Here is a 24891-nt window from a genome sequence, read left to right on the forward strand (position 1 = left end):
TTTTAGATGAACCTTGGCTAGATGTAGAACAAGCACTTTGCAATAATCTAGAGATTTCAGATCTACCATTTATCAGCTCAAACATCCAACGACATGAATGCTTCAAAAGCATCAACATCAGCTCTTCTCTGACAGCATGGTGGGAGTTTCTGAAGTTGACAGAGTCTTCATTAATCCCATGCAAACCTACACCTATCTGGAACAACCCTGACATATTACAAAACAATAATATGATAAACTTTTCAGATTGGAATGGTAAAGGAATCAAATATGTAGAACATATACTAGAAGGAACAGAATTTATTTCATTTGACAGACTAGTTACACAATATGGGATCAACAAGAAAAGATTTTTAGAATATCAACAAATTAAATCCATAATAAAAAAGAAATTTAAACCGGGTCAAGTTGAACTACAAACACCACCAAGTGTGGTTCAATTTTTTACTCTTAAAACCCCCAAATTACTATCCAAAATATACAGAATGCTTTCTAAAATAGATGAATCAATATCACTTCCTATTGCAAAATGGGAAGCGGATTTATCAGTTAACTTAGACCAAAACTTCTGGTCTCAGATTTGCTTAAAAACCTTTCATCTAATCAAAAATCCCAGTCTTCAATTAATTCAATACAAAATACTACATAGAGTGCACTATACAGGTCATCGGATGTTCAAGATGGGCTTTGCATCTACCAACAACTGCTCACACTGCCAAACCAATTCACCGGACAATTATATCCACGCTCTTTGGTTCTGTCCACCAGTTCAGAAGTTTTGGCGCGAGATATGTGAAGACTTATCAAAGTGTCTGAAATGTAACATTCCAACTTCCCCCTTAGTGTGTTTGTTGGGCAGCTTAGATAATGTCACTTCAGAAAAGAATATAGCCCATATGGTTTTCACTGCCCTATGCATCGCCAAGAAAACAGTCCTCATGAACTGGAAAAATAAAAACAATCTTAATTCTAACCAATATAGAAATTATCTATTAGATTACATTAGTCTTGATACAGCCTCTGCCACCACATCAGATCAATCGCTCTGGGCTCCTCTGATCAGCTCCATCACCTAGTGGGGGTGGGGGGTCATATTTTGGTCTCGCCTTCACTGTTGTGATTGGTGTGGGAGTAGGGTCAGGCTTAGGGCGTCGGGGGGTTCCTCGGGAGCATCTTCCTTGGGGGGCTCAACCCGGGGTAGCGGTCATGGCCAATTAGGGGCTCTGTTGGCTCTTGGGTGACGGTTTCCTCGTAGCTACGTGCAGCGGGGCTAGGGGAGGGTCTGTGCTGACGGACGGGGGTTACTGACCTGGTAGCCTGGCTGCCCCTGGGTGGGTCCGGGACGGGCGTGAGGTTCTGGGGGCGCTCCGGCTCTGGCCTGGGGCCCTGGCCGGGCCTCGGGGGCCTGGGTCCTGGTTGGTGTGTTGCCGGGGTTGTGGGCCGGTGGGTATATGGGGGCCCGCCACTGGCGCGGGGTGCCGCCGGTGCGCCGAGCCACCTGGGGGACTCTTCAACTGGTGGGGGGGGGGGGTTGTCACATCTTGCAGGAGCTTTCCTCTCTCAGGAACTCTCTCTGCAAGAGGGGGAGATACAGGAGAGGTGGAGGAAGATCTCGGCCTGGGCGTCTATTGTCTTATGTAGTCTGGAAGATGAGTGGATGATGGGGTGGGTGCAGTTTTCTCTGTGGTGGGGTTGGGTGGACTGCCCCGGGCTCTGTGGGGCCGGGCGGCGCCGCTGCGCTGGGCCCCAGTTCGGATGGGCCTGGGCCCCCCTTCCCTGGCGGGTCGCGGAGTATGGGGGTGCCTACTGGGGTCAGCGGGGGAGCTGGCCCCAGGGAGGGGTCAATTGCCCCTCCCTTCCTTCCCTCCCCATCTCCAGCTGCCTCCCTCTTCCCGCTCCACCACAACCACCCACACATGCAGGGCCTTGGAGTGGGGGTGTGTCACCAGGGTGCAGAGGAGGTAACCCCCCCCCTCTGTCCCCTTCTGGCTGCCTCTGCCTCAATTTTATCCCGCAACTTAGACATTCACATTACTCACACTCTCATTACACATACATATAGGATCTTGGGGGTGGGCACGCTACACGGAATCTCAATTACCATCAGGGTGTACACCTCACCCCTGGCGTCGTTGCCCACCTCTCAATTTTAAATACACGTAGACATTGAGGGCTAGCAGGAGGGACTATGCGCTTACCTGCTGCTCTCTGGCAGGTAGCTCCATGCCCTCCTGGGTTTTAAATGCACCTTAGAACACACATACATCAACACTACAATGAGCGGGTGGAGGGAGGTTAGGAGTCTTCTCTCACCCTCGTTCTCTGCGGTCTGCTGGAGCGGGGGGGCTAGGAGGAGGAGTTGGCCGTCCGACTGGGGTCCGGAATGTGGGGCCTCCCTGCTGCTGCGGAGTCGGGGCGGTCTGCTTCTCCCCACCGCAGGGAAAAAGGGTAACACAACCTGGGTCTGGGTGCAGTTCCCCCCCCCAGGGGCAAGGGTACCTAGACCCGGTTTGTAGAGTACGCTTGGGGAGTGTGATTGTGTGTACAGCGTCTCTTTATGTCTGTCTCCACGTTGGTTAAGTGTGGAGTAAGTGCATATGAGAGCATGAGGGTGGGAATGGATGTTTGTATCTGTGTGTGCCTGTATGTCTGTGTCCATATGTCAGGTTGGGTATCAGACGCCACCTCTCTGAGCACAGCTCAGGCCCTCCAAGGTTTGGAGGCCTATCTCCCCCCACCACTTCCCCTGCCGGGGGCGGACTCCCTCAGACATCGGTGCGTTGGTGGTTCTTTGTGTCCGGGGGTGGGCGTCCGGGTGCACACCGGCTCACTCCTTGGCGGCTGCTTATCGGGGCCTGGAGCCTGGGGCTCGCTTGGGCCACTTCGGAGGTGGGGTGCCCCCAGCCTCTCGGCCTGGGGCTCGGTCACTCAGGCACAGCTGGCTGCCGGCGGAGCTCATGGGCACGTCGCTGCAACCCCCCCTGGCTTCTGCTCCGTGGCTGCTGGGTGACCCCTCATCTGGGACTCTCCTCAGCTCTTTCTGGGACAGTGGCACGGCTGCCCCTCTGTTGGTCTTCCTTGGTCTCTTGTGTTCTGGGGGCCTCTGGATGTCTGGGGTTTTGATCTCCTCCATACCTGCTTCATGCCCTGGAGGACGGGGCAGTGGCACCCAACACCCTCTAGCAGATCATTACATGAGGGAACCTTTTAAGAAAACAAGCGCGTCCATGCTCACAGGTGTACACACGGGTGATCACACACACAAACTACACCCTTTTTGGCTCCTACCTCAATGCACACTGTGCTGTCGATCTTACGTGCTGCACAATAATGTTTAATATTTAGTATTTACTGTCATATTCCCATATATCATTGTGATGTTGTTTATTGTATTACTCTCGTTTTCTTCTGCTTGTTTTCTTTTTTCTTTCTCAACAGGTGATCCAGGTGATCGATACATGTATTTTTTTTTTTTTTTTTTTTTTTTTTTTTTGCTTATTCTGTTTTTTGCCCTTCTCCCCCGTCCCTCTTCTCAACTGTTTTTCTTTCCCTCTTTCTTTCTCCCTTTCCTTTCCCCCAGTCAAATCTGTCCCGTATTCAGCAAGTGAAAATAAAATAAAGAATAAAAGGTGAATCAAATGGACCATTACGGCAAAGCTGGGATGGTCAATTTGGTAAAGAAAATCCGTTGGGCATCTTTCTTCGCCTTTAGACAATAATTCTGATGGCAAAAGAGCCAAACGGGACAGGCAAAAAAAAAAAAAAAAAAAAAAAAAAGAAAGTCCTGGAGTAGCCTAGCCAGTCTCCAGACCTCAACCCCATAGAAAATCTGTGGCGGGAGTTGAAAGTCCGTGTTGCTCGGCGACAGCCCCAAAACATCACTGCTCTTGAGAAGATCTGCATGGAGGAATGGGCCAAAATACCAGCTACTGTGTGTGCAAACCTGGTAAAGGCCTATAGTAAACGTTTGACCTCTGTTATTGCCAACAAAGGTTATGTTACAAAGTATTGAGTTGTATTTTTGTTATTGACCAAATACTTATTTTCCACCCTGATTTACGAATAAATTCTTTACAAATCCTACCATGTGAATTCATGGATTTTTTTTCACATTCTGTCTCTCACAGTTGAAGTGTACCTCTGGTGCAAATTACTGACCTCTGTCATCATTTTAAGTGGGGGAACTTGCACAATCGGTGGCTGACTAAATACTTTTTTTGCCCCACTGTGTGTGTGTATATATATATATATATATATGTGTGTGTGTGTGTGTGTGTGTGTGTGTATATATGACAATACTATAATATTGGCCATATTATATTTACATTACCATAGTGAGATGACTTTAGTCTCATGAACAACATTAGCTAATTATTATTTACTAGCTAGTCTTAAATGACTGTTCAGTACAGAAATGAAGCCCTTGAATCATGTTTTACAGTCCTGTGGTTTCAGCCTCAGATACTCAACTAATCAAAGTGATGTCATGACAAAAATTAATGACCAACAAAACAATTTTCTCCTTCATTTCTGTCAAACAAAGCTTTATGTAACGAGTCTCGTGGTTAGTATCATGGTTGCTAGGCAACCTGAACAGCGCGACGAAGCATGTACCGTCCCATTTCACAAGCCTCTCACTTCCGCACTTCTCGTACTTATAGTACGCACCGTACGTAGTACGCGTAGTGCGCGTACTTCAAGCGTGCAGACCCTGAAATGGGACACAGCCTACAAGTACACAAACACGAACGTAGCTCAGAGTGGCGGACACACTCGGCCTCGTTGGTCCAGCTGTGAGTCCGTTACCGTGAACTATGGAGCGGCAGATTTGTGCTGAACTAAGCTGCACACAGCTGATGTTAGCCAGGAAAACATTACACACTGACTTTAATGGAGAGACCGGAAATACAAACACACACAGTTTGTTGTGTGAAGAAATCAAACATGAGCTGAACAAACAGTAAAGTTCCTAAAGACAAACTGTTAAAGGAGGAAACAAAGCAAACTTAGTTTCTTCACACACCAACAACAAGCTCCACTGCACGAAGTTCAGGAAGTTAAAGTAAACTTTGAGCAGGAAGGAAACACCCAAAGAGACGTTTGCGGGGAATCTGGAGCGTTGGACGCTGTGTGCTGCGTTCACATGCACCTCGGAAACTCCAAACCTCTGGCAGGCTGTGATTTATTTCTGCTGTTTCTCCTCTTTGAAACCCAAACATCCGTCATCACTTTGTTGTTCTTCCTGCAGCGTTTAAATATTTCAACACTGAACTGATGTTTCTTCAAAGCTCATTTCAACCTGTTGAAGTCATGAATGAAAGTGCAGACTGAGAGTGGATCACATGATGTTTAAGGTGTGTCATGTGACATGTTCAGTATTGTCACACATGTCTAGATTGTCCCTGATATCATAGCTGCTCAAACACTGATTATATTTGAAGAATTATTACTGATGGCAGCAAAGTTTGAATGGAGCTCTCTGTCTGTGCTGATTTGTCGCCCTCTGGAGGTCAAAGCACAAACCGCATGACGTCACTGTAACCACCACAGTGACAGGAAGTGTTTTTATGACTGAAACACTGAAATGATGCTAACGGCTGTCGTTAGGCTCACTGACAGCAGTGCTGATGTGTTCATGTCAAACACTGGCTCAGGTCAGACTCCTTCATCCTTCTCCAATGTGAGGCCGCCCTCAGACCCACAGGAGCTCTGACCTTTGACCTCCTGACCCTAACCATTTTAGTCTTTTTCCATGTTTAAATGCAAATCCATCCAAACTGTAGCCGAGCAAAAGAAGCTGGAAGTTGTTCTATGAATGATGTTGTTGAAGGAGCTTGGAAAGAAAAGTGTCTGGACTTCTTTAAGTTGCTTGAAGAGGGACTTGGACGTCTTAACGCCCACTCACATCCTGGGACAGTGTGCAAAGTGACCTGATGTGCTGTGATGTGATGTGTAAACTATGGCCCGATGTTAGCTACATCCACATTATTAATGACTTGTATTTTCCGAAGGCGTTGTTGGCGAGGAATTGTGTAATTATAAGAGCACCGAGGCGTTTAATTACCTGCACAGCAACAACATTGATAAAGTACTACTCAACAAACAAGACGACTTTATTTTTCTTAAAGCAGCTGTAGAGCCGAGCCAGAGCGCTAATCAAGCTAAACACTTAGCATGGCTAATGCTAAGAGAAAGTGGAGTAGTGGAGACAGTCGGCTGTTCCTGTATCGCCGGATTAGGGAAATCATGTAGTCATGCTGCTGTTCTGTGGAGGGTATTTCACTTATCTGGATATCACAATGTTTAAATGACTGAAACAGAAACACTGGACTGGTCAAAAGCTGACTGGGGAGTCACGCTACTGCCATCTAGCCAAGTATTACATGGAGCACTGTTTACTGTTTACATGTCAAAGCCACTCGTTAACTTTGTGTGGGCTGTATGCTGCACAATCACAGGTTAAATACACCACTTTATTTGAAGACATCTGTAGCACTGCCTCAGTTCTGGATGTTTCCACAGACTCCTCTGTGCACCTAAAGAAAAGGTCAAAGGTCAGCAGCACATGTAGTTGGGACAATTCTTCATTTACAAACAACAGTCGCACAAACTAGACAATTATTTTCCTCCAATGACGACTTTTCACTTGCAGAAATGGTCCTGTGTGATTTCTAGGCTGTGATATAAAAACTAGTTCCTAATGGCAGCGATTCACTCAGTAAACATGTGTTTCCTTCACCAACCTCACACACAGATCCAATAAGATCAGGAAGTGGGCAGTATAGTACAATATGTGTTATTTTCAGTGTTGGGTAAGTTACTTTAAAATAGTAACTTAGTTACATTACTAGTTACTTCTATCAAAAGTAACTCAGTTACTTCAAGTTACTCGTTACTTTCAAAGTAACTAGTTACTAGGGAAAGTAACTTTGGTTTTACTCAGAATTCTGTTGTTAATGTGTTGCTTCCACAACTTTGCCAGTCTTCTAGCTTGCTTACTTGCCACAGTGCACTGTGCCACCTACCAATAGAAAGGAAAAGATAATGTGCATATTTCCACGAGAGAAATCCCACGCCTGGACCGTCATTGACTGCTGCCATGATTCTAGCCTACGTCACAGCGTCATGTGCGACTTTTACATCCAACACAAAAACTGCAAAATTGTCCCGGGCATTTTGGCTAGAGACCGGCCGCCATTATAGGAAAAATCATAAAGCCTTTGAATGAAAACAAACGCTGTTGTGACAGTGATGTGCACTGTTTTGATGGTATATATGCATCAATCTATCAATCGTTTGTTGTAAGATTCAGATAATTATTTTTTAAAAGCTAGACATTTTAAATAAGAATAAGAAAGAAAAGTATTCTTTGTGCCCACCTCTCCCTGTTAATGCCCTACCTGGCCCCCCTGGCAAAACTTTGCTAGACCCGCCCCTGCACAGTTACCAGCTGTCAGTTACCTAAAAAAGGATCCTGGGGTTATCTGTCTCTCAGAAACAGTTCATAACTTCCCTTCAACTCATTCATGTCACCTAAAAGGTAAACCTGTTTCTCCATCACCTGTTCAGCTCTGATGATTCAGTAAGGACATCTCCTGGTTTTATCTTCATGTTTCCCTCTCACCACATATCCAAACTGATATCATGACCAGCAGCTTTTTTGCAGCTGTGACTCCAGCAAACATCAGCTGATACTAGAAATTAATATTAAATAAATTCTAACAACAGCTGATCAAGCTTAAACGTGCTGCTGTTGTTTAACGCGACATCGGCTGGTTTCCTCTTTCTGGCGCAAAGTGGGCGATAAACAAACAAGAGAGCCGATCAGCTGATCATTGATCAGTTTTCATGATTGAAGTAGAAACGGGAGAGGGAGGGGGGAGAATGAAAGAAGAAGAGGCAGCTGTGCAGCAAAGACACAGAATAACTCCAGCTTTGTGTCTTTTTTTATTGTAGCTGAATTACAGGACAAACTGTTCCTTTTCACCTCAATAAGAAACGCGTAATATTTTCTCTGAATACCAGACGGGACGGTTGGCAACTCTAATAACTTATGAACAAAATAAAGTTCAACATCATTAAATTCATAGCACCCACCCAGCTGTATAGAAACTCCGTCATGCTAGCTAGTACGCAGTACGGAAAAAGTCCGAGTAACGAAAATAAACTCCACCTAAACCTGGTTTATATCTGACCCAGATAGACTGCAGTTCTTACCTGAAGTTCAGTTCACACTTGGACCGGCGGCCGCCTCGGGTCTCTTTTCCTTCTGCGTCCCCTTTCTCTCATCCACCTGCTGCCTCCACCACTTGCTAATGTTACTGAATCTGTGGAAGCTCCGCGATGCCACCACACGAAGTAACGAGTAACGAGCCTATCTAAATCCCAGTAACGACTAACGCGTTCCTGATTTTGGCATAATAACTAGTTACCGTGCTCGTTACCACAATATTAACGTAGTTACTGTAACGCGTTACTTAATAACGCGTTAGTCCCAACACTGGTTATTTTGTACTGTACTGCCCAAACTAAAGATCTGCTGAAGTGTTGGAAATGATTCAGATGTTTATTTTGGACGATACAGCAGAAGATAAGACATGAAAGTGGAGATAACACAGAAGACCTGCAGCAAAGGGTCAGAGGTCAGACTGGGCCACTGGATTCAACAATGAGCCAATGATCATCAAGTAGTGACTAAAGCAGAGCCCTGACGTTCTGACATTTATCACACAGTTAGAACAAATGTCTGCTGATGACTTCATCTCATGAAATGACTGATAGATGTCAATTCATTGATCAGCTGAGCTGCTGCTGCTGATCTTCATCGTGCACAGAAACATTCAGCTTGTTTCAATCAGTAAATAACTCCCACTACTCTCAGTTTGAACTGTTCCCACTCAAAATGCTGTGAGAACAATGATCATTGTAGAACTTCACAAACATCACGTGTTGTTTTCCACATGTAAGATCAGCAAACATACAGAAACTTCCTGTTGCCACACACGGCCTCTAAAATCTCTTCCACGGTTTCTGTCTGAAGTCCACTCTCTGTGTCGGATCCACAGGAAACAACAAGATCTTATTAACATGGTTTTCAATGTGTCTCCTTACAAAAAGTCCAACCAATGAACAAATGTGTGTATTTGAGGAGGCCGAACAAAAGCATGACACATTTCTCTGTTTCTATAAACTGGTGTCAAACACAAATATGAAGAGTTTCATTGACAGACTCCAAAATGCCCCCGCAGTGAATCAAAGGGAAATCCTACAGTGTGGCCAGAGAATCTTAATGGCTCCAACATCAACACATCCACAATGTTGGATCCAGTTCTACCTCACAGAGTTACTAAGACACACCCTCTGCCAGCATTACAACAGCTCCACCTGCTTCACCTGCCTCCTCAGCATCTGTACACCTGAAGAGAAAAGAAAGGCTCCAAAAGCTCAAATCTACAAAGGATTCATGAAGTTTCATCCAACAACAACATGTTTGCCTTCCACAGTGTGCTGTTAGACACCACTGTACCTCTGCCATTTCAAAAAGAGCAGCTTGGGAACATTTTGGCTCCAAACAATTTGTGTTTAAGTTCCTAATCTTTGTTTTCTTTGTGAAGCCGACAACATCTGGAGCTTTTTGACTCATAGAAACATCATTTTGTTCTTTAGATGACAGCAGATTGGGACTGAATAATCAATCACTATCAAACCAATAAAGACAAAAATGCTGATTTTACAGGAACTTTGTTGGAGAAGCTGTAAAGACATGAAACTGGTGGAGATCCCAAACCAGTTGATAGTGCTGGTTATTCCAAATAAAGCTGTTTTCATTTGAGATGAAATGACTTTCTGTCCTGATATATAATAAAGATGTTAGTTGTTTTTGAGCCCCTGTATTAAAAGTAGATCCAGTTTAAAGTCAGCTTGAGTTTGATGTCTTTATGTCAAAGCTGCTCATGATGTTGAGCTGCTGATGGAATAAAAACAGTGAAAAATCTCCTCAATATAAAAGCATGTAGTCCAGACTTAAATGTAGCCTATTGTTAGCTGAGGTCCACACACAGTGTTTGACAGTGCAAACTGTGTGAAAGGGCTGCTGGTGGAGCTCACTAGGATGAGCAGGTGACCATGTGCCACGAGGTGGAGAGCAGCTGGCCTGGCTTTGATTCTGACCACGCCCCCTTTCTCTCCCCCTCTGCTTTGCTGTCACTTATCTTCACTGCTCTGTCCAATAAAGCTGAAAAAGGCCCCAAATCAAAGAAATCTGCCTGCAGCCTCTGAAATGTCTTCTGTTTCCTTCCCGATGCCTTTTTCACCGTCAGCCCATCAGACAGTCCAGCAGCATTTATGATGATGTCATGATGTTGAAGAGACTGCTATGGTGGCCTCCCATGACCCCCAGCCTCATCTACACTGAGATGCAGACATTTGAAAACATTCAGCAGACAACTGAATAATAGTCCAACACAACAGTCTGTGTACAGACACACACTGACCTTTCATATAGTCAAAGGAGTCAATCAAACACAGCTGGTTGAGTCATTTCTCTGTGAGTCTAAAGTGAATCTAGTATTTGAAAGTCCACTTCCTGTATTTGTTGTTGAAGACTTCTTCAGCTTCTTCTCAAGGACATCAGCTGCTTGTTTGGCAGCAGAGGCAGTTAAGAAGCTTCCTGAAAAACACTGAACAGTGAGTTCACTGTGGCATATGACAAATTCAGCTTTCTATGTGCAAATGTGTCTGTGTCAACCTTTCAAATGCTGTTGAATCCAAAACATCAGCGGCTCCTTGGCTGCTCACTTCATGCACTTCTGTCTTTGTGACAGTCCAATGACATCACAGCTGTTTCCACCCCCAGTGTCTCAGGACTGGACACCTTTAAACATGTCGAGGATCAAACAGCCGTCCAGCTAAACACACATGAAACTATCAAAGCTGACAATCATTCCAATAACATCTAATGGTTCATATATATAGACACAGCACTACAAGGAAATGGCTCTCAGCATCTGGCTGTGGGAACAAATGAGTCCCTGTTTGTGTTCAGATTGTGTGCATGTTTTAGACGTGTGTCACATGTAGAAACACAAAAATCCCACAATGACACAAAGATTGGTTTGACACAACTGTGCAGCTGTAAGTTGTTTCTAATGATTCATTGAAGCTCTTCTAACATTCTGGAGACGATCAGTACATGAATCTGTTCAACACGACAACAATTTGACTTCAATGTGAACGTTTGCCATTAAATAACCTTCTTCATCCAGCTGACAGCATCCTTCATCCTATGATATTAACAGTTCCTCCTGTTGATGACAAACCTCTGACATGATCTGCTTGAGGAGCTTTTTCATGTGAAGCTCTCTGAGCTCAGGGCTAAGCTGCTGTGTTTCATCTTTAAGAGCTGCTGCCTCCTCGCCGGACTTGTTCTTCTTCTCCTAATGACACCATTTCTGCTTCATATCTTTCACTGGGCCTAAAACAGATGAAGAGTAGATCTACTGCTGCTCACTGTTTGTGTCAATATGGAGAAATATGAACAGACAAACACAGCACACACTGTAAAAACTGTGATTTGGGTTCATTAGTATCTAATAGGAAAGTAATACTCAGTAAAAACATGTATGTGTTGTTTTAATTAAATCGAAGCAAAATTAAACATTTTTGAGATGTTCAGTTATTTAAATTTACACAATTTTGTTTGGGGTAAATTAAGCAATAGTTTGTTGAGCAGATTTAACAAAAATGTATGAGTACCGTGAAAAATGAAGAAATCTAATAGATTTAACTGATGAAAGCATTTTCATTTCAATCATTCTACACTTCCGCCTGTAGTCCGTTGTGCCACGTGCAGGACACACACGCTTCAGCAGTGGATGATCTCCATTTTGTCCGAGATAAGATGATCTTAATTTGTACGAATATACGACACGTTTTAAACAGTAACGTGTAGCAGTTTAGAGTAAAAGTTCTAAACAGTCTGATACGTCAAAATTAGATTAATAATGACCGCTGTAATGACAGTATCGTATTTTTACACAAAATGGCACGAAGTGGACTGCTAGCATAAGGTCACTTTCCAAGCCGTCACAGCTGTGTTACTTCAGAGCTTTGACTAACCACGTTTACCATATTAAAAAAATATATCAATGATGTATTTCGATGGGCTGTAGCCTCCCTCATTTACTTTTAAAACTTTATGAAAAAGTTTTGCACTCAGCAGTGAGTGATGTAGTTAAAATCATTTGTGCAGGATTTTGTCAGTCACAGTTTTTCAAAGCTTTTGTCTCCATGCAGTTTTTCAGTTGTGGTAATGAAGCTAAAGTTGCTCAGTCCAGCAAAATAACTGGTTTTCATTTTCATGCTGTCGGAGCCCCGTGACTTTAGTGCAGGCACAGCTCACATAGAGGGATGATGCAAGTTTCCAGTTAAACTTGGTCGTGTATCAGTGAGACCCACGCTCAGTCACGATGTTTCTGTAGAACGATCTTCAAGACAAAGGTACACTCAGGAAGTAATCTAGTAATACGTGTTTAATCTGACATAAGTCTTTCATCATTTCTATGTTTAACACCCGATGGTGTTTGGATACAGAGATGACCTTGTGTAGATTAAAAGGACATCTTTTCAAATATGGGAAGATATATACAGTATATAAATGCACAAATAGTGTTATTTCATGTCATGATCTGTCACCAGATCGGTACAGAAAATAGAGTCTATCCCCTTTTTAATCTAATAAACAGTTTCATTGTTTTATATGTGAACCTCACCTTTAAAAATTTTAGTATTAATTCAAATTTGTCTTTACAATTTGTGTGTGTAAAATTGTTACTTTGGAGAGTGCGATTGTTATTAATGTTGTGTTCTTTTCAGTTGTTGGAAGATCCCTCAACTTAAATTCAGCTGATCAGTATGTAGACTATGCATTTTGAATAGGTTGTGATGGATGATTGTATTAAATTAAACTACTAGTTTTGAAATTGAAGCAGCAGAAAATGACCAAGTTGACCCTACTTAATCTAACATAACTCTGCCCATTTACATTTTATTCTAGGTTGAACGAGATAGAGCTCCATGTAATCACTGATGACCAAATGGAGAAGTTGGTTCTTCCATCAGGATCCCACCAACAGTAGAGGAGCTGCAAAGTGTTGTGAAGGATACCTTTGGGATTTCAAACGACTTCAGTCTTCAGTATTTTAAACCAAAATTTCAGGACTACTGTGAAGGTTGTTGGCATCACCCTGGTCATCCTGCCAGTTTTCGGCAGCCCCTCTGATCAACTGTCAACTGACTATGGCTCATCATCCAATCCAGTTGTGTCCAATGCAGACTCTGCTGCAACCACATCTTCTCAGGACACCATTATTCTCAAAAGGCAGAAGTTCACAGAACGTTGTGAGCCGAAGCTGTTCCCCACAGTCTGCATATGAAACTGAAATGTACCTGGAAAGAGCCACGAGGAGTATAAAAAGAGTGGAAATCTTCTGCCCACCTCCAAAGTAAAGACTGACATTCTCGAGAAGTTGGCTGAAACTGTATTTTCAATTATGGCCTATTCTTCCTATTATTTTGGGGCGAGCACTAGTGAAGAATTTCAGTGCATACAATCTAAATTAATAAGAAAAATGTTATATTATAAATTTTGTATATGTTTTATATTCCACAATAAAAACAATTACTGTTTGAATGTTGTCTTTGTGAAATTGATTCATTTTACTCAGAAAAGAAGTTAAATTAATTTGATTTTCTCTTACTATTCAGTCATTAATTATAAAGTTTAATTGGAAAATTAGTGAATCCAATTTGAGTTTTAATTAAAAACAAAAAGTTAAAATTTTTTTGTAATGGATATTTTAGTCATTTTTTACTAAACCTTTGCCAGATCGTTAGTAAATTCAAAGTAATTTATCTCAGAGATTCATTTCAAATGAACTAATTTTTTGTTACAATTAGGCAATTTTAACCTTCAATTTGAGATTTTGTCCCTAAATTCAACACATATTTACAAGAGAATGTTAATAATATATATTATTGTTTTTTGTTGAAATGTAATTAACATTTTATCTAAATTTTACATAAATCACTTGAAATTAAAATCTACTTAAGTAAATTAAGTGTCACGTTGTTGCCATGGGTTTTTTAAGTAACCTCTAGTCACAGTTTTTACAGCACATACAAAGAAATGTAGACAGGATGTGCAGCCAGTGCAGTAAATGGTCTAAATATCAGCTCTTTAGAAAATGATCCTGATGAACATGAAACTAACATCCAATGAGAAACACAGCTTCCTTGTTTCATGTCCAATAACAATCAATGAAGAGCTAATAAAGAGCTATTCTATTGTAAAATGCTGAGATGATTATTAGACAGAACCCAGCGGCTCACCAAAAGCCTGCATTGAAAATCTATATGAAAGTAATCTATGCTCATATATGGCAAAATCCTTTAACTGTCACTGTGTTTTTCATCTGTGCTCTTGTTGGTTGGACAAGTTTGTAAATGACAAAGAGCTCAGTGGACTTTGACTCCATCAAATCCTGTTAGATGTTTGGATTGGTTTTCCTTCACAGCTTTGTGATGAAGGCTAAAGAACAGAGATATGAACTATTGCCAATATGAATGCTGATGGCATGACGTGGGCATAGACCCACCAAAGCAACACTCGGCTCACCTCATTCCAGGCGCTTGTCTGCTGGAGACCATGAGCCTTGTTAGTCACACATTAGCAGCGTGGTAGGAAACAGCCTCCATCATTTCATTAGATCTGAATTTGGACTGTTTCCCTCTGGATGAGAACCAAGTCTGTCAAATCTATTGATCCAACACAAACTACAACAACACATTGGCTCACAGTCAGATTGGCTTTGTATGGATGGTGTAACAGGGGGCTGGGAAAGGATGCTGAAAGCTGAATATAATACAGAACAATAACAGGACATATAATAATGTAGCAAACATGATCTTCAACAGGCACACTTCTATTATTCATGATCACAAACACAAAGAACTTGTGCAGCCCTGATATCAGCCCTAATATATGAGTGTGTTTGCCCAAAGATTGAAACAGCATCAACATGACAGCTGTAAGAAATCTTCTCTCAGCCTTGTTTGGCAGAAGATCCCTGCAACAAAGATTGTAGCTGAAAGATGACGTGTGTAAAGTTTGCTCTTTGGGAGGGTTGAGGCTGTTTTTAGACCTTTGATAGTTTCCAATCCAGTTCTGAAAGACAGAAATAAAAACAACATCATTAAGATCAGATCATGGAGCTGTTTCCTGCCTTGTTTCTATCTTCACATTACAAGACTTTACTACAATAAAGATGCTAACATGTATCTGTAGCAACAACATCATTGAATCTATAACAACTGGAGCCAAACCAGTGGCTCTGCTGGGATCACTGGTGAGCCAACACTTCCTTGTTGGATGCAGATTTCAGGGCTTCCTTTTGCTCCTCCGTTATAACTGTTCTCTCTTCTCAACAAATGATGACACAAAGGAATCAGCAGTGACAAAGATGATGCTGAAGAGAAGCACACATTTCACACATATAACAGACCAGTCCAGTTACACACACCTCTGCTTGACATTAGGCCTCAAACAAAGACACAAAACACTAACTTGACTCTAAATAGAAGAAAACGAGCAGCTTTTTCTGTTCTGTGCTTATTTATATTTGACACACATGCTTCTCTTTGTGCAAACACACATTGCACTATAAGGGTAACCTAGCACACAATGATTGGACAGCACAGTGATGATGCTGGGAGATCCTATACGAAGCAACACAGAAACACTGAGAACAAAACTTTAAACATTGATTATATTGAGATAAGCAGCCGACCCAGTCTAGATAAAGGCGAGCAGCTGGGACCGCTGCTGCACCAAAAACAGGTTTCAGTGTTTCCATGTGTGTGTGTGATGTCTTTACTTATACTGGTCAATAGACTTTAGTCAACACATTATTGAAAGGTGTTACACATGAAATAAAAACAGTGTTTCATCTTTATTCCTCTGAAGCAGCTGCATTATAACCAATCTGCTCCTTTGTGGCCATTTAAAACAGCCTTAAATAACTGTTGTTATATTTGTTGCAGTTTCTGCTCCTCTTGGACAGACGACTCTTGAAAAGACATTTTTGAATTTCAACTTTTAACTGGATAAATATCGGATATATAAACGTCTGCAACAAACTGATTCCAGCTTCTACCTCATGATAGGAATGTTTTTGTGGCTCAAGATGACCTGATATCTTTCATGATGGAGACATTTGACACATGTTTCACATATTAGAGACCAACAAGTTATTCATAGCAGTTTAAATACGGGGAGTCACTTTTGGGCCCAGCAGATAAAACAGAGCCAATATTTCCTTCTTTATTTAAGTGACGTGTGTCACAGATGTGACCTAGTAAAGTGTAGCTGAACATTAGTAACGTTATTAACACTCTCAGCTCGTCCTTGTTCCAGACCTGAAGATCCTCTTCTTTCATTCAGCAGCAGCTTCAGGTCTCTGATGGTCCAGGGCTTGTTGTTGGGAAACAGCCCTGCTGGGATGATGGTGTCCTCACAGAAACAGCCAGTGATGCTGTTGATCTCCATCACAGAGCACGTCCCAGTCTGCAGTCTCAGTCCTGCAGGGCCTCGCTGGCTTCCTGACTCCACCCAGTCAACAACAGGAAGTGTTTGAAGTGCAGGAACAAACTGAGGCTGTGGTCAAACAGGAGTTTTTATCTCCTCGCTCTGACTCTCACTGCGGCCCCGCTGCTGTGTCAACATGTGTTTGTGCTAAACAATGATGGAAAGTGTTATAAATGACTTGTTGGCCTCTGATCTGTCACAAACAGCTGAAACGTGTCTCTCATGAGTCACATGAAGGTTTTTGACAGAAAGGACAAAAAGTAGCTGCAGTCAGTTTGTGTCATTTTTATATTTATTCATCTGGGAGAAAAATCTGAGGGACATTAAAATGTGTTTTTCAACAGAGACAAGAACATAAATATAACAGAACAGGTAAATGAACATATTTCAAGTAAACAGCTGGACTGATCAGGTCCAAACACACAGTGATCAACTTGTCAAACAGCTGTCATATCTTTATATATAAGCTCTTTATAAATCCTGTTCACTGCAGTCTGTTTACTAATAATGTCAAACTGTTAGAAACACAGAAACATCAGAATCGTCTTTGTTCACATAAACCTGTCTGGGATCCTTTGTTGTTCTTTTGATGCAGAGTTACATTATAAATATAAAGAGTTATTTCAGAGTCTCATCAGTTTTCCTACATGTCTTTATTGAACACATCAGCAGGGCTGAAGCTCTCATGTTAAACACACACTGATCTATGGACACGTTCATGTGTTTCTAACAGAACCAGGCTGTTATCAGCCCTGCACTAACATTATGTCACACACACTGAATGTAACAGTGACAGTTTACATCATCACACAATCAGCTGTGATTGTTTCACTGTCATCAAACTAGTCAACAGGAAGTAGAATCAATAGAAACCAATCATTTACTGACAGCATGTCTGATGGAAATAAGTGCAGATTATGTATGAAGTATAACTGCACACAGTAACTGTATTACAATAAGGACTTAACAGCGCCCTCTGCTGGAGTGTTTCAGTACTGCGTTAACTAGAATACACCACCTCCTCCTCCTCCTCACACCACCTGCTACAGCTCTACTCTTCTATGACTACAGTCATCCACAGCACTGATGTGAGGTCACATGGTTCATATGTAAGGAGCACAGAGACGTCCTAGCAGCTGACCTCAGGTCAGTTTAATGACTGTGAGCAGCAGCTGTGTTATTGTCACTGTGACAGGGAGACACTCTCAGACACAGCGCTCATGTCAGCTTGTTCTCATGCAGGAGGATCAGGAGCTCCATGTTTGTCTTTCTGTTTGAATCATGATGTGTTTGTGCCATCAGAGTCTGTCATGAGTACTCAGGGTTTCACAGCAGCTCTTCTGAATGCTGACGAGGACTCCAACCTCATGTTTCACCTCTCTGAGCTTCTGATGTCTGTGAACACTCGTGTTTCTTCTCTGGGCTCATCTGGACAAAAACACCTTTCTGTGTTTGGCTCCAGCCTCATTCTGACTGACAGGAAGTGTGTTATCCATGAGCTGCACTTCTGTGAGAAAATTTCCTGCTGTGTTTCCTGACAAACACGAGTGTTTCAGCTGAGGATTTGGTTCCTTCCACCTGTCCATACAGGACATCACGCTGTCTTTTCTCTTTAAATGCAGCTCCAGGTCCTTCCACGTGCTGCTCTGTATTTGTGCAGTTTGTAGTGTGTCCTGGGAAACGTAGCACACATGGTGTTCTTCTGCTGTTTCCTCCTTTCACTGAGTCTGAAACACTGACGCTGTGCTGTTGTTCACAGAGGGGAGCTGATTCTAGCTGCAGCTGGACTCTGTCATCTAACTGAATGTGTTGGTGCTGATCACGGGGCTCTGAGGGGGGAGCAGCAGGAGGACTCTGGATACTGACGTCAGTGTATCTGTGGAAGCTCACACAGCGTGTCTCTGTCATTCAATATTGTGCTATATATTGTATCTATGCAAAGATGAACAGACTGTGTATTCACTGGTCTCTGTGCTGCTGACTGCTTTGCTGCAGCTCTGATGTCATCATCACTCCCTCCTCCACCCTCAGCAGTCCCAGCATGCTGCTGTGGTGCACCCCACCCTCACTCTACACCTGAGCCATACACCACACCCTCCACCTCAATATACACCACAGTTTTCTCTGCTATGGAAATGAGATCAGGAGGAAATCATGATTATTATTATTGAATAAATGCTCACATTAATGTGGGCTTATTTGTTTCATATTAGAAACATTAGTTGAGTGTTTTTAGTATAAAATGGTGAAAGTCCCTCTTTTTGCTCCTCCCCTCACCTGTGGATGGACGGTGCTGTTACCGTGGTGACAGCTTGGATGTGTTTCAGTCCTGCCTGGTTATCACTGCAGGAATCTTTACTTTCACATTTATTACAGGTAATAACTCTGATTTTTCTGTGTATTATGAACTAAATGTATCCTGATACACACAGAGATGGATGAGCAGAGGTCACATGATGAAAGAACAAACATGGAGTCTTTGATTTATTTAGATATTTATTGATGAATGCAAACAAACCCTGACACTGAACCATCGTCCAGCTTTCACAGAACAAACCTGATCACATGACCTGCTGACCCAAACAGTGAAAAGCTCCATGGCAACAACAACAAACAGCCTCACATATGTTAACAGAGGCTGTTAGAAGCACAGAGTCTTTACAGTCTTTCTCCTGTTTGTACACAGATCTCTGCACATCTTCATCACAGTTACTCACAGACGTGCAGAGTGTGTGGATATCAAAGCTAAGTTTCCACCATGTTTGTAGTCTGTACTGGGACTCATGGAGCATCTCTCTATGAGCACTCAGTGCTTTAAACAGTGAGTCCCAGTTTAACCAGCAGCCTTCACACCACACATCACACAGACATGGAAACTTCAAACCCTCAGACTGAAGACACCATCAGAAATAAATAGATTGTGATGAAGATGATCCAGTATCTCCAGTAACTGTGTTCTGTTCCTCACTGGTTCATCCTTCTGTCTGTGTGACATCAGTCAGATGTTGAAGTTAAACTCTGTAATCTTCACTGTGTCACAGAGTTCAGTGAGTCCCGTTATTCACAGTATCAATCAGATCATCAGAGAACAGCTGATCAGCAATCAGTGGTGCCAACAGCACCTCCTGTGGTGAGAGGATGCAATAATGCAATGTAGCATTTTTACACTCAACACTTCCAGTCATGGAAACTGTCTGTTGGATCTGTTTGACGTTGCTTTCTTGTGTTGCTTTCTTGGTTAGAGTTCCTCACAAATGTCCAGATTATTCTTCTAATGAGGCGTCGACCATGTTTTCAGTTCTTTGGAAGAAAACATCGCCCTTTGCCATCCTTACTTTTCTTTGACTTCTTCAAATGCAGCTGAACTCCAGCTGGTATTTTATTGGACTTTGCAGCTGTTTCTGGTCATCAGTTCATTCCTGCAAACCTCTGAACCTGAACAACAATGATGCTGCATTGCTGGCTGATCCCAAAAGGTTGATTCTGTTCATCTGGACGTTTTCACAAACGTTTGCTCACTGATCAGGTGACTTCTTCAGTCTCAGCTGACTGCAGCTTTACAACCTTACAAACAGCACATTTGCACAATGACTGAAACCAGCAGCAGCAGCACCTGATATATATGATACTAATATAATACATATACATATATAATCCATACTAATGATGAAGGAACTGAGCTCACAGTCCATTGTTCATTCAGTGAACTACTCAGTTTATTTTGGGCCTCAGAAATGCTCACTCTGTTTGTACATCACTGTCAGCAATAGACTCATTCTGCTGTGTGGACAGGAACACATGTGACATCACTTCCTGTTTGTTTGTGACTGAAGAGGAAGAAGTTTACAAGGAATCATTTAGAAGAGTTTCAAACATCAACTGATTGAATCCATGAATCTGAAAACGTGTTTGTGAGTAAAAGAGACAGACATGTACAGACTGAACTATCTGTTCAACAGTCAGAGTGTTTCTGTAACAGGAGACACTCTTTACACCCCACTCAGCACAGGGACACTGAGGAACCAGGAGGCCAGAGAAACGCAAACCCAGGATAAAGAGTTTGAGTGAATGTGGTGTTGAAGGTGTGGAGGTGGATCAGAGTGTCAGAGGAGACTCTGTAGAAGGACAGAGTGCCAGCAGGACAGTCCACATACACTGCTGCTCTGTTAGAGACAGAGGAGGAGGAGGAGGAGGGGGAGATGGGTGTTAGTCTGTAATTGTGCCTGACATACTGAGGACCATCATCAGAGCAGTACAGACTCCAGGACTGATCATTGTTTCCAAACAAACAGTCAGCACTGCCTCCTTTCCTTCTGATGCTTCTGTAACTCACTGATATATAAACGCTTCCTCTCCACTCGACCTCCCAGTAACAGCGACCAGTCAGACCATCTCTACACAGCAGCTGTTGATAATCATCAAATCTGTCTGGATGATCAGGATATGACTGAACCTCCTTCACATGTGTCACCTTCCTGTTGTTGTCAGACAGTTGGAGCTTTGTGTTCACTGTGTTTGTGTCGATTGTGAGTTGACAGGAATCTGATGGAGAGAACAAACACAATCCAGCTGCAGTTATTGATCCATCATCTGTTCATTGATTGACACTTTGATGATGACTCCTGACATGATGAAGATGGTTGAATGTGTGCTGCTTTGTTTTCATGAATCCCATTAAAAACACACTTACACTTCCTCAGACCTGGTGTCAACCATCGGACTCCAGCAGGCTCCACCCTGAAAGGAGGAGGGGGGTCAGAGCAGCACAGTCAGCATGCACACATGGACATTACATGGCTCTCATACACACACTGTTACACACTGAGCTCAAAGCTCGGCTCCACTGTTTTATTCAAAGAAATCTACATTTATTTATCAGCACATTTAAAAACAGCTTGAGCCAAAGTGCTGCACAGAGTAGAGATAAAATAGGAAACATACACAGTAATTACTATAAAGACTCGTCAGAATTGAAAGCTACAGAGTACAAATGTGTTTCCAACCGGGTTTTAAAAATGTCGAGTGTTGGTGACGACCTGATGTGAAGGGCGACTGTTCCAGAGTTTGGCTGCAGCGATCGATAAAGCTCACCTCTGTTTTTACGTCTAGTTCTGGTCAGAAGCTACTTATCTGCAGACCTGAGGGCTCGACTTGGATTATTTTGTTAAAGAGAGATAAGATGGAGCCAATCCATTCAGAGATTTAAAGACAAACAACCAGATCTGGAAGTGGATTCTACCACGTACTGGTAACCAGTGGAAAAAGCTGGAAAAAGCTGGTGATGGGTCGTCTAGCACAGACCCACCGCTGGAACCAGACAATTCATGAGGGAGAGAACTGTGACAGCGCCGTTCCTTCACTTGACCTCAGTCGCTCTCGTCTGCTCCCTCGTAACACTGCTCTTTATTGAGGTTACATGAATATGCATAAGTTCATTAACATATGACGTCTTACACAGGTATGAACAAAGAGTACCAGTCTGTGCATAGTGTAGGTATGTGTGTGTGTGTGTGTGTTCCAGATGTGACCCTGTGACCCCAAAGCTGGTGCTAAGAGTCCAGTGGTCCCCCTAACAAAGGGCTCTTATACTTAACCTGAGGTGGATGCAAAATACCAGGGAGATGAGAGAGCGAACCGGGTTTCCAGTCTTAAAACAGATCTACTGAGGCAGCAAGATTTCTTCAAGAAAGCAACCAAAGAGAATAATGCAGCAGTCGAAGCCACATGGTTAGTGAGATGATTGCTAAAGCAGGGAAGCCATTCACAGAAGGTGAATTTGTCTAAAAGTGCATATTGCAGGCTGCAAATATAGTCTGTCCGGGAAAGAAAGGTCAGTTTAGCAACATCAGCCTTTCTGCCAACACCGCAGCAGATCGCATTTCTGACCTGTCAAGTGACATTTATGACCAACTGTGTGAGAAAGCCAAATGTTTCAGTGTATACTCAGTCGCTCTTGGTAAGACCACAGACATCACCGACACTGCCCAGCTCCCAATGTATGTCCGTGGTGTTGATGACAGTTTTGAAGTGATGGAGGAGCTGCTCACAGTAATTCCAATGCATGGCCAGACCACCGCTCAGCAGATATTTACAAGCTGTGTGATGCCATTGAGAATGTTGGTTTGCCATGGAAGAGGTTTGTTGGAATAACAACAGATGGAGCGCCATCAATGACAGGGAGGAAAAATGGACTGGTGGCACTTGTTCAAAAGAAACTGGAAGAGGAAGGCGTGGAGGAGGCCATTGCTCTGCACTGCATTATCCATCAGCAGGTCCTTTGCAGCAAATGCCTGAAGTTTGACAATGTGATGTCTATTGTTGTGAAATGCATCAACCAAATCAGATCCAGGGGCTTAAAGCACCGAAGGTTCTGTGCTTTTTTAGAGGAAATGGAGTCAGAATATGGGGATGTGCTCGACTTCACTGAGGTACGTTGGCTCAGCAGGGGAAATGTATTAAAGAGACTTTTTGAGTTGAGAGCAGAAGTGAAGCCTTCATGGAGAAGGATGGAGTTAGTGTTCCTGTGCTAACTGATCCCAAATGGCTCATGGACTTAGCTTTTCTTGTTGATATAACACATGAGCTTAATGTACTGAACAAGACGTTACAAGGCCAGGGGCAACTTGTCAGTGCTGCCTATGACAACGTGAGAGCATTCTCCACAAAACTTGTGCTCTGGAAAGCTCAGCTCTCTCAGACAAACCTTTGTCATTTCCCAGCATGCAAGGCACTCGTGGATGCAGGCACACCATTCAGTGCTGACAAGTATGTTGATGTCATTTTGAGGCTACAGGAGGAATTTGATCACAGATTTCCTGACTTCAAGACACACAGAGCCACCTTTCAAATTTTTGCGGACCCCTTCTCCTTTGATGTGCAAGATGCCCCTTCTGTGCTTCAAATGGAGCTCATTGAACTGCAGTGCAACTCTGAACTCAAAGCAAAGTTCAGGGAGGTGAGTGGAAAAGCAGACAAGCTTGGACAATTTTTGAGAGAATTGAGCCCTAGTTTCCCTCGGCTTTCCCCAATGTTCAAGCGGACCATGTGCCTTTTTGGTAGCACATACTTGTGCGAAAAGCTCTTCTCCACTTTGAACTTCAATAAGTCCAAGTACAGGTCCAGACTTACGGATGATCATCTTCAAGACATGCTGAGGGTCGCAACTGCTTCCTCCCTCAGGCCAAATCTGGCTCGGCTATGCGAGAGGAAACGCTGCCAGGTCTCTAGCAGCAAGGAGTAGGCAAGAGAAGCCATGTTCAGAAGAACAGTTCATTATCTACAGTGTTCCATTCATGTTAAGAAGAAGGTTATAGAACTGTTAATACAGACATTTCAATCTAAATACAGCAGATATAGAAGACTGAAAAAAACACATAAGTTCACTGACTAAAAATATCTTATTATTATTTTATTTATTACAGATTGTTTTATTTTCTTATTAATTCTTAATTTGTTTATTTATTTTTCATATTTTGTGTTAAAAAATAAAAATAAAGAGATTTGAGAAGATTGGAATTTTTTAACCATGCCTTTCTTGTGGAAAACCTAATGCGGCCCAGCCTCACCCAGACTCTGCCTGCAGTGACCCCAGCTAAATTGAGTTTGAGACCCCTGTCCTACACCATAAATCAGTAAGAGAGGGTACGACCTCTCTCATGGCCCCAAGTGGTGTGTGCATGCCAGAGCACTCTGGAAGGCACACAGAGTCTTTACAGACTAATAAGGATCAAACCTCTATCATCATGCAATCGATTATACAACTCTAAGCATATATGAGTAAATATTTCTAAACATAAATGACAATCAACAATATAAACCTTACAGCTGGTTTTAATAACATAATTCATTTGTTTCTCAAATGAGAAAGAGCTATCGAGCTACACTCCTAAATCTTTAGTTCTTAACTTTTCCAGTGGGCCAAGGTCAACATTATCTGCTAATGCTAAATAGGATGCCGTTATTAACTAATGCTAATTTGATGTGAATTAGCATTATGCACTAATGCTAACACTCTTTTTAACAATGTGAGTAGCTAACGCTAACACTATTTTCCTTAATTTTATAACAATGTGAACGGCTAATGCTAACACTCTTTTCCCTAGCATTACAACATCTGAGGTGCTAATGCTAAGTAGGCCGCCATTAGCACCTACGTCTAATTTAAGGCAAATACGCATTAGAACCTAATGCTCATATCGTTTTCCTTTGCTTTATAACAATGTGAGCAGCTACTGCTAAATAGCATTAGC

General features: G+C 42.6%; 1 protein-coding gene across 6 annotated transcripts in view; it reads right to left on the reverse strand.

Moving 5' to 3' along the window:
- The window catches only part of LOC102776271 (protein NLRC3-like), a 283171-nt gene that overhangs the window by 95561 nt on the left and 162719 nt on the right, over nucleotides 1-24891 (reverse strand). For 2 of the 6 annotated variants that reach the window (XM_087837995.1, XM_087837994.1), the window contains exons 10-11: nucleotides 21333-21379; nucleotides 20334-21184 (exon numbers count right to left, since the gene is read on the reverse strand). The exons of 3 other annotated variants lie outside the window; for them this stretch is intronic. In XM_087837995.1, coding sequence (XP_087694121.1) covers nucleotides 20643-21184; nucleotides 21333-21379 — 589 coding nt within the window. In that variant the 3' untranslated portion in view covers nucleotides 20334-20642. Of the gene's footprint in view, nucleotides 1-20333; nucleotides 21185-21332; nucleotides 21380-24891 lie in introns of those variants that run through there. One more of the 6 variants, XM_087837997.1, reaches the window with a different exon arrangement.

Source organism: Neolamprologus brichardi, chromosome 3 (genome assembly GCF_056152115.1).
Source record: "Neolamprologus brichardi isolate AB-2024 chromosome 3, ASM5615211v1, whole genome shotgun sequence".
NCBI classification, from domain to species: domain Eukaryota; kingdom Metazoa; phylum Chordata; class Actinopteri; order Cichliformes; family Cichlidae; genus Neolamprologus; species Neolamprologus brichardi.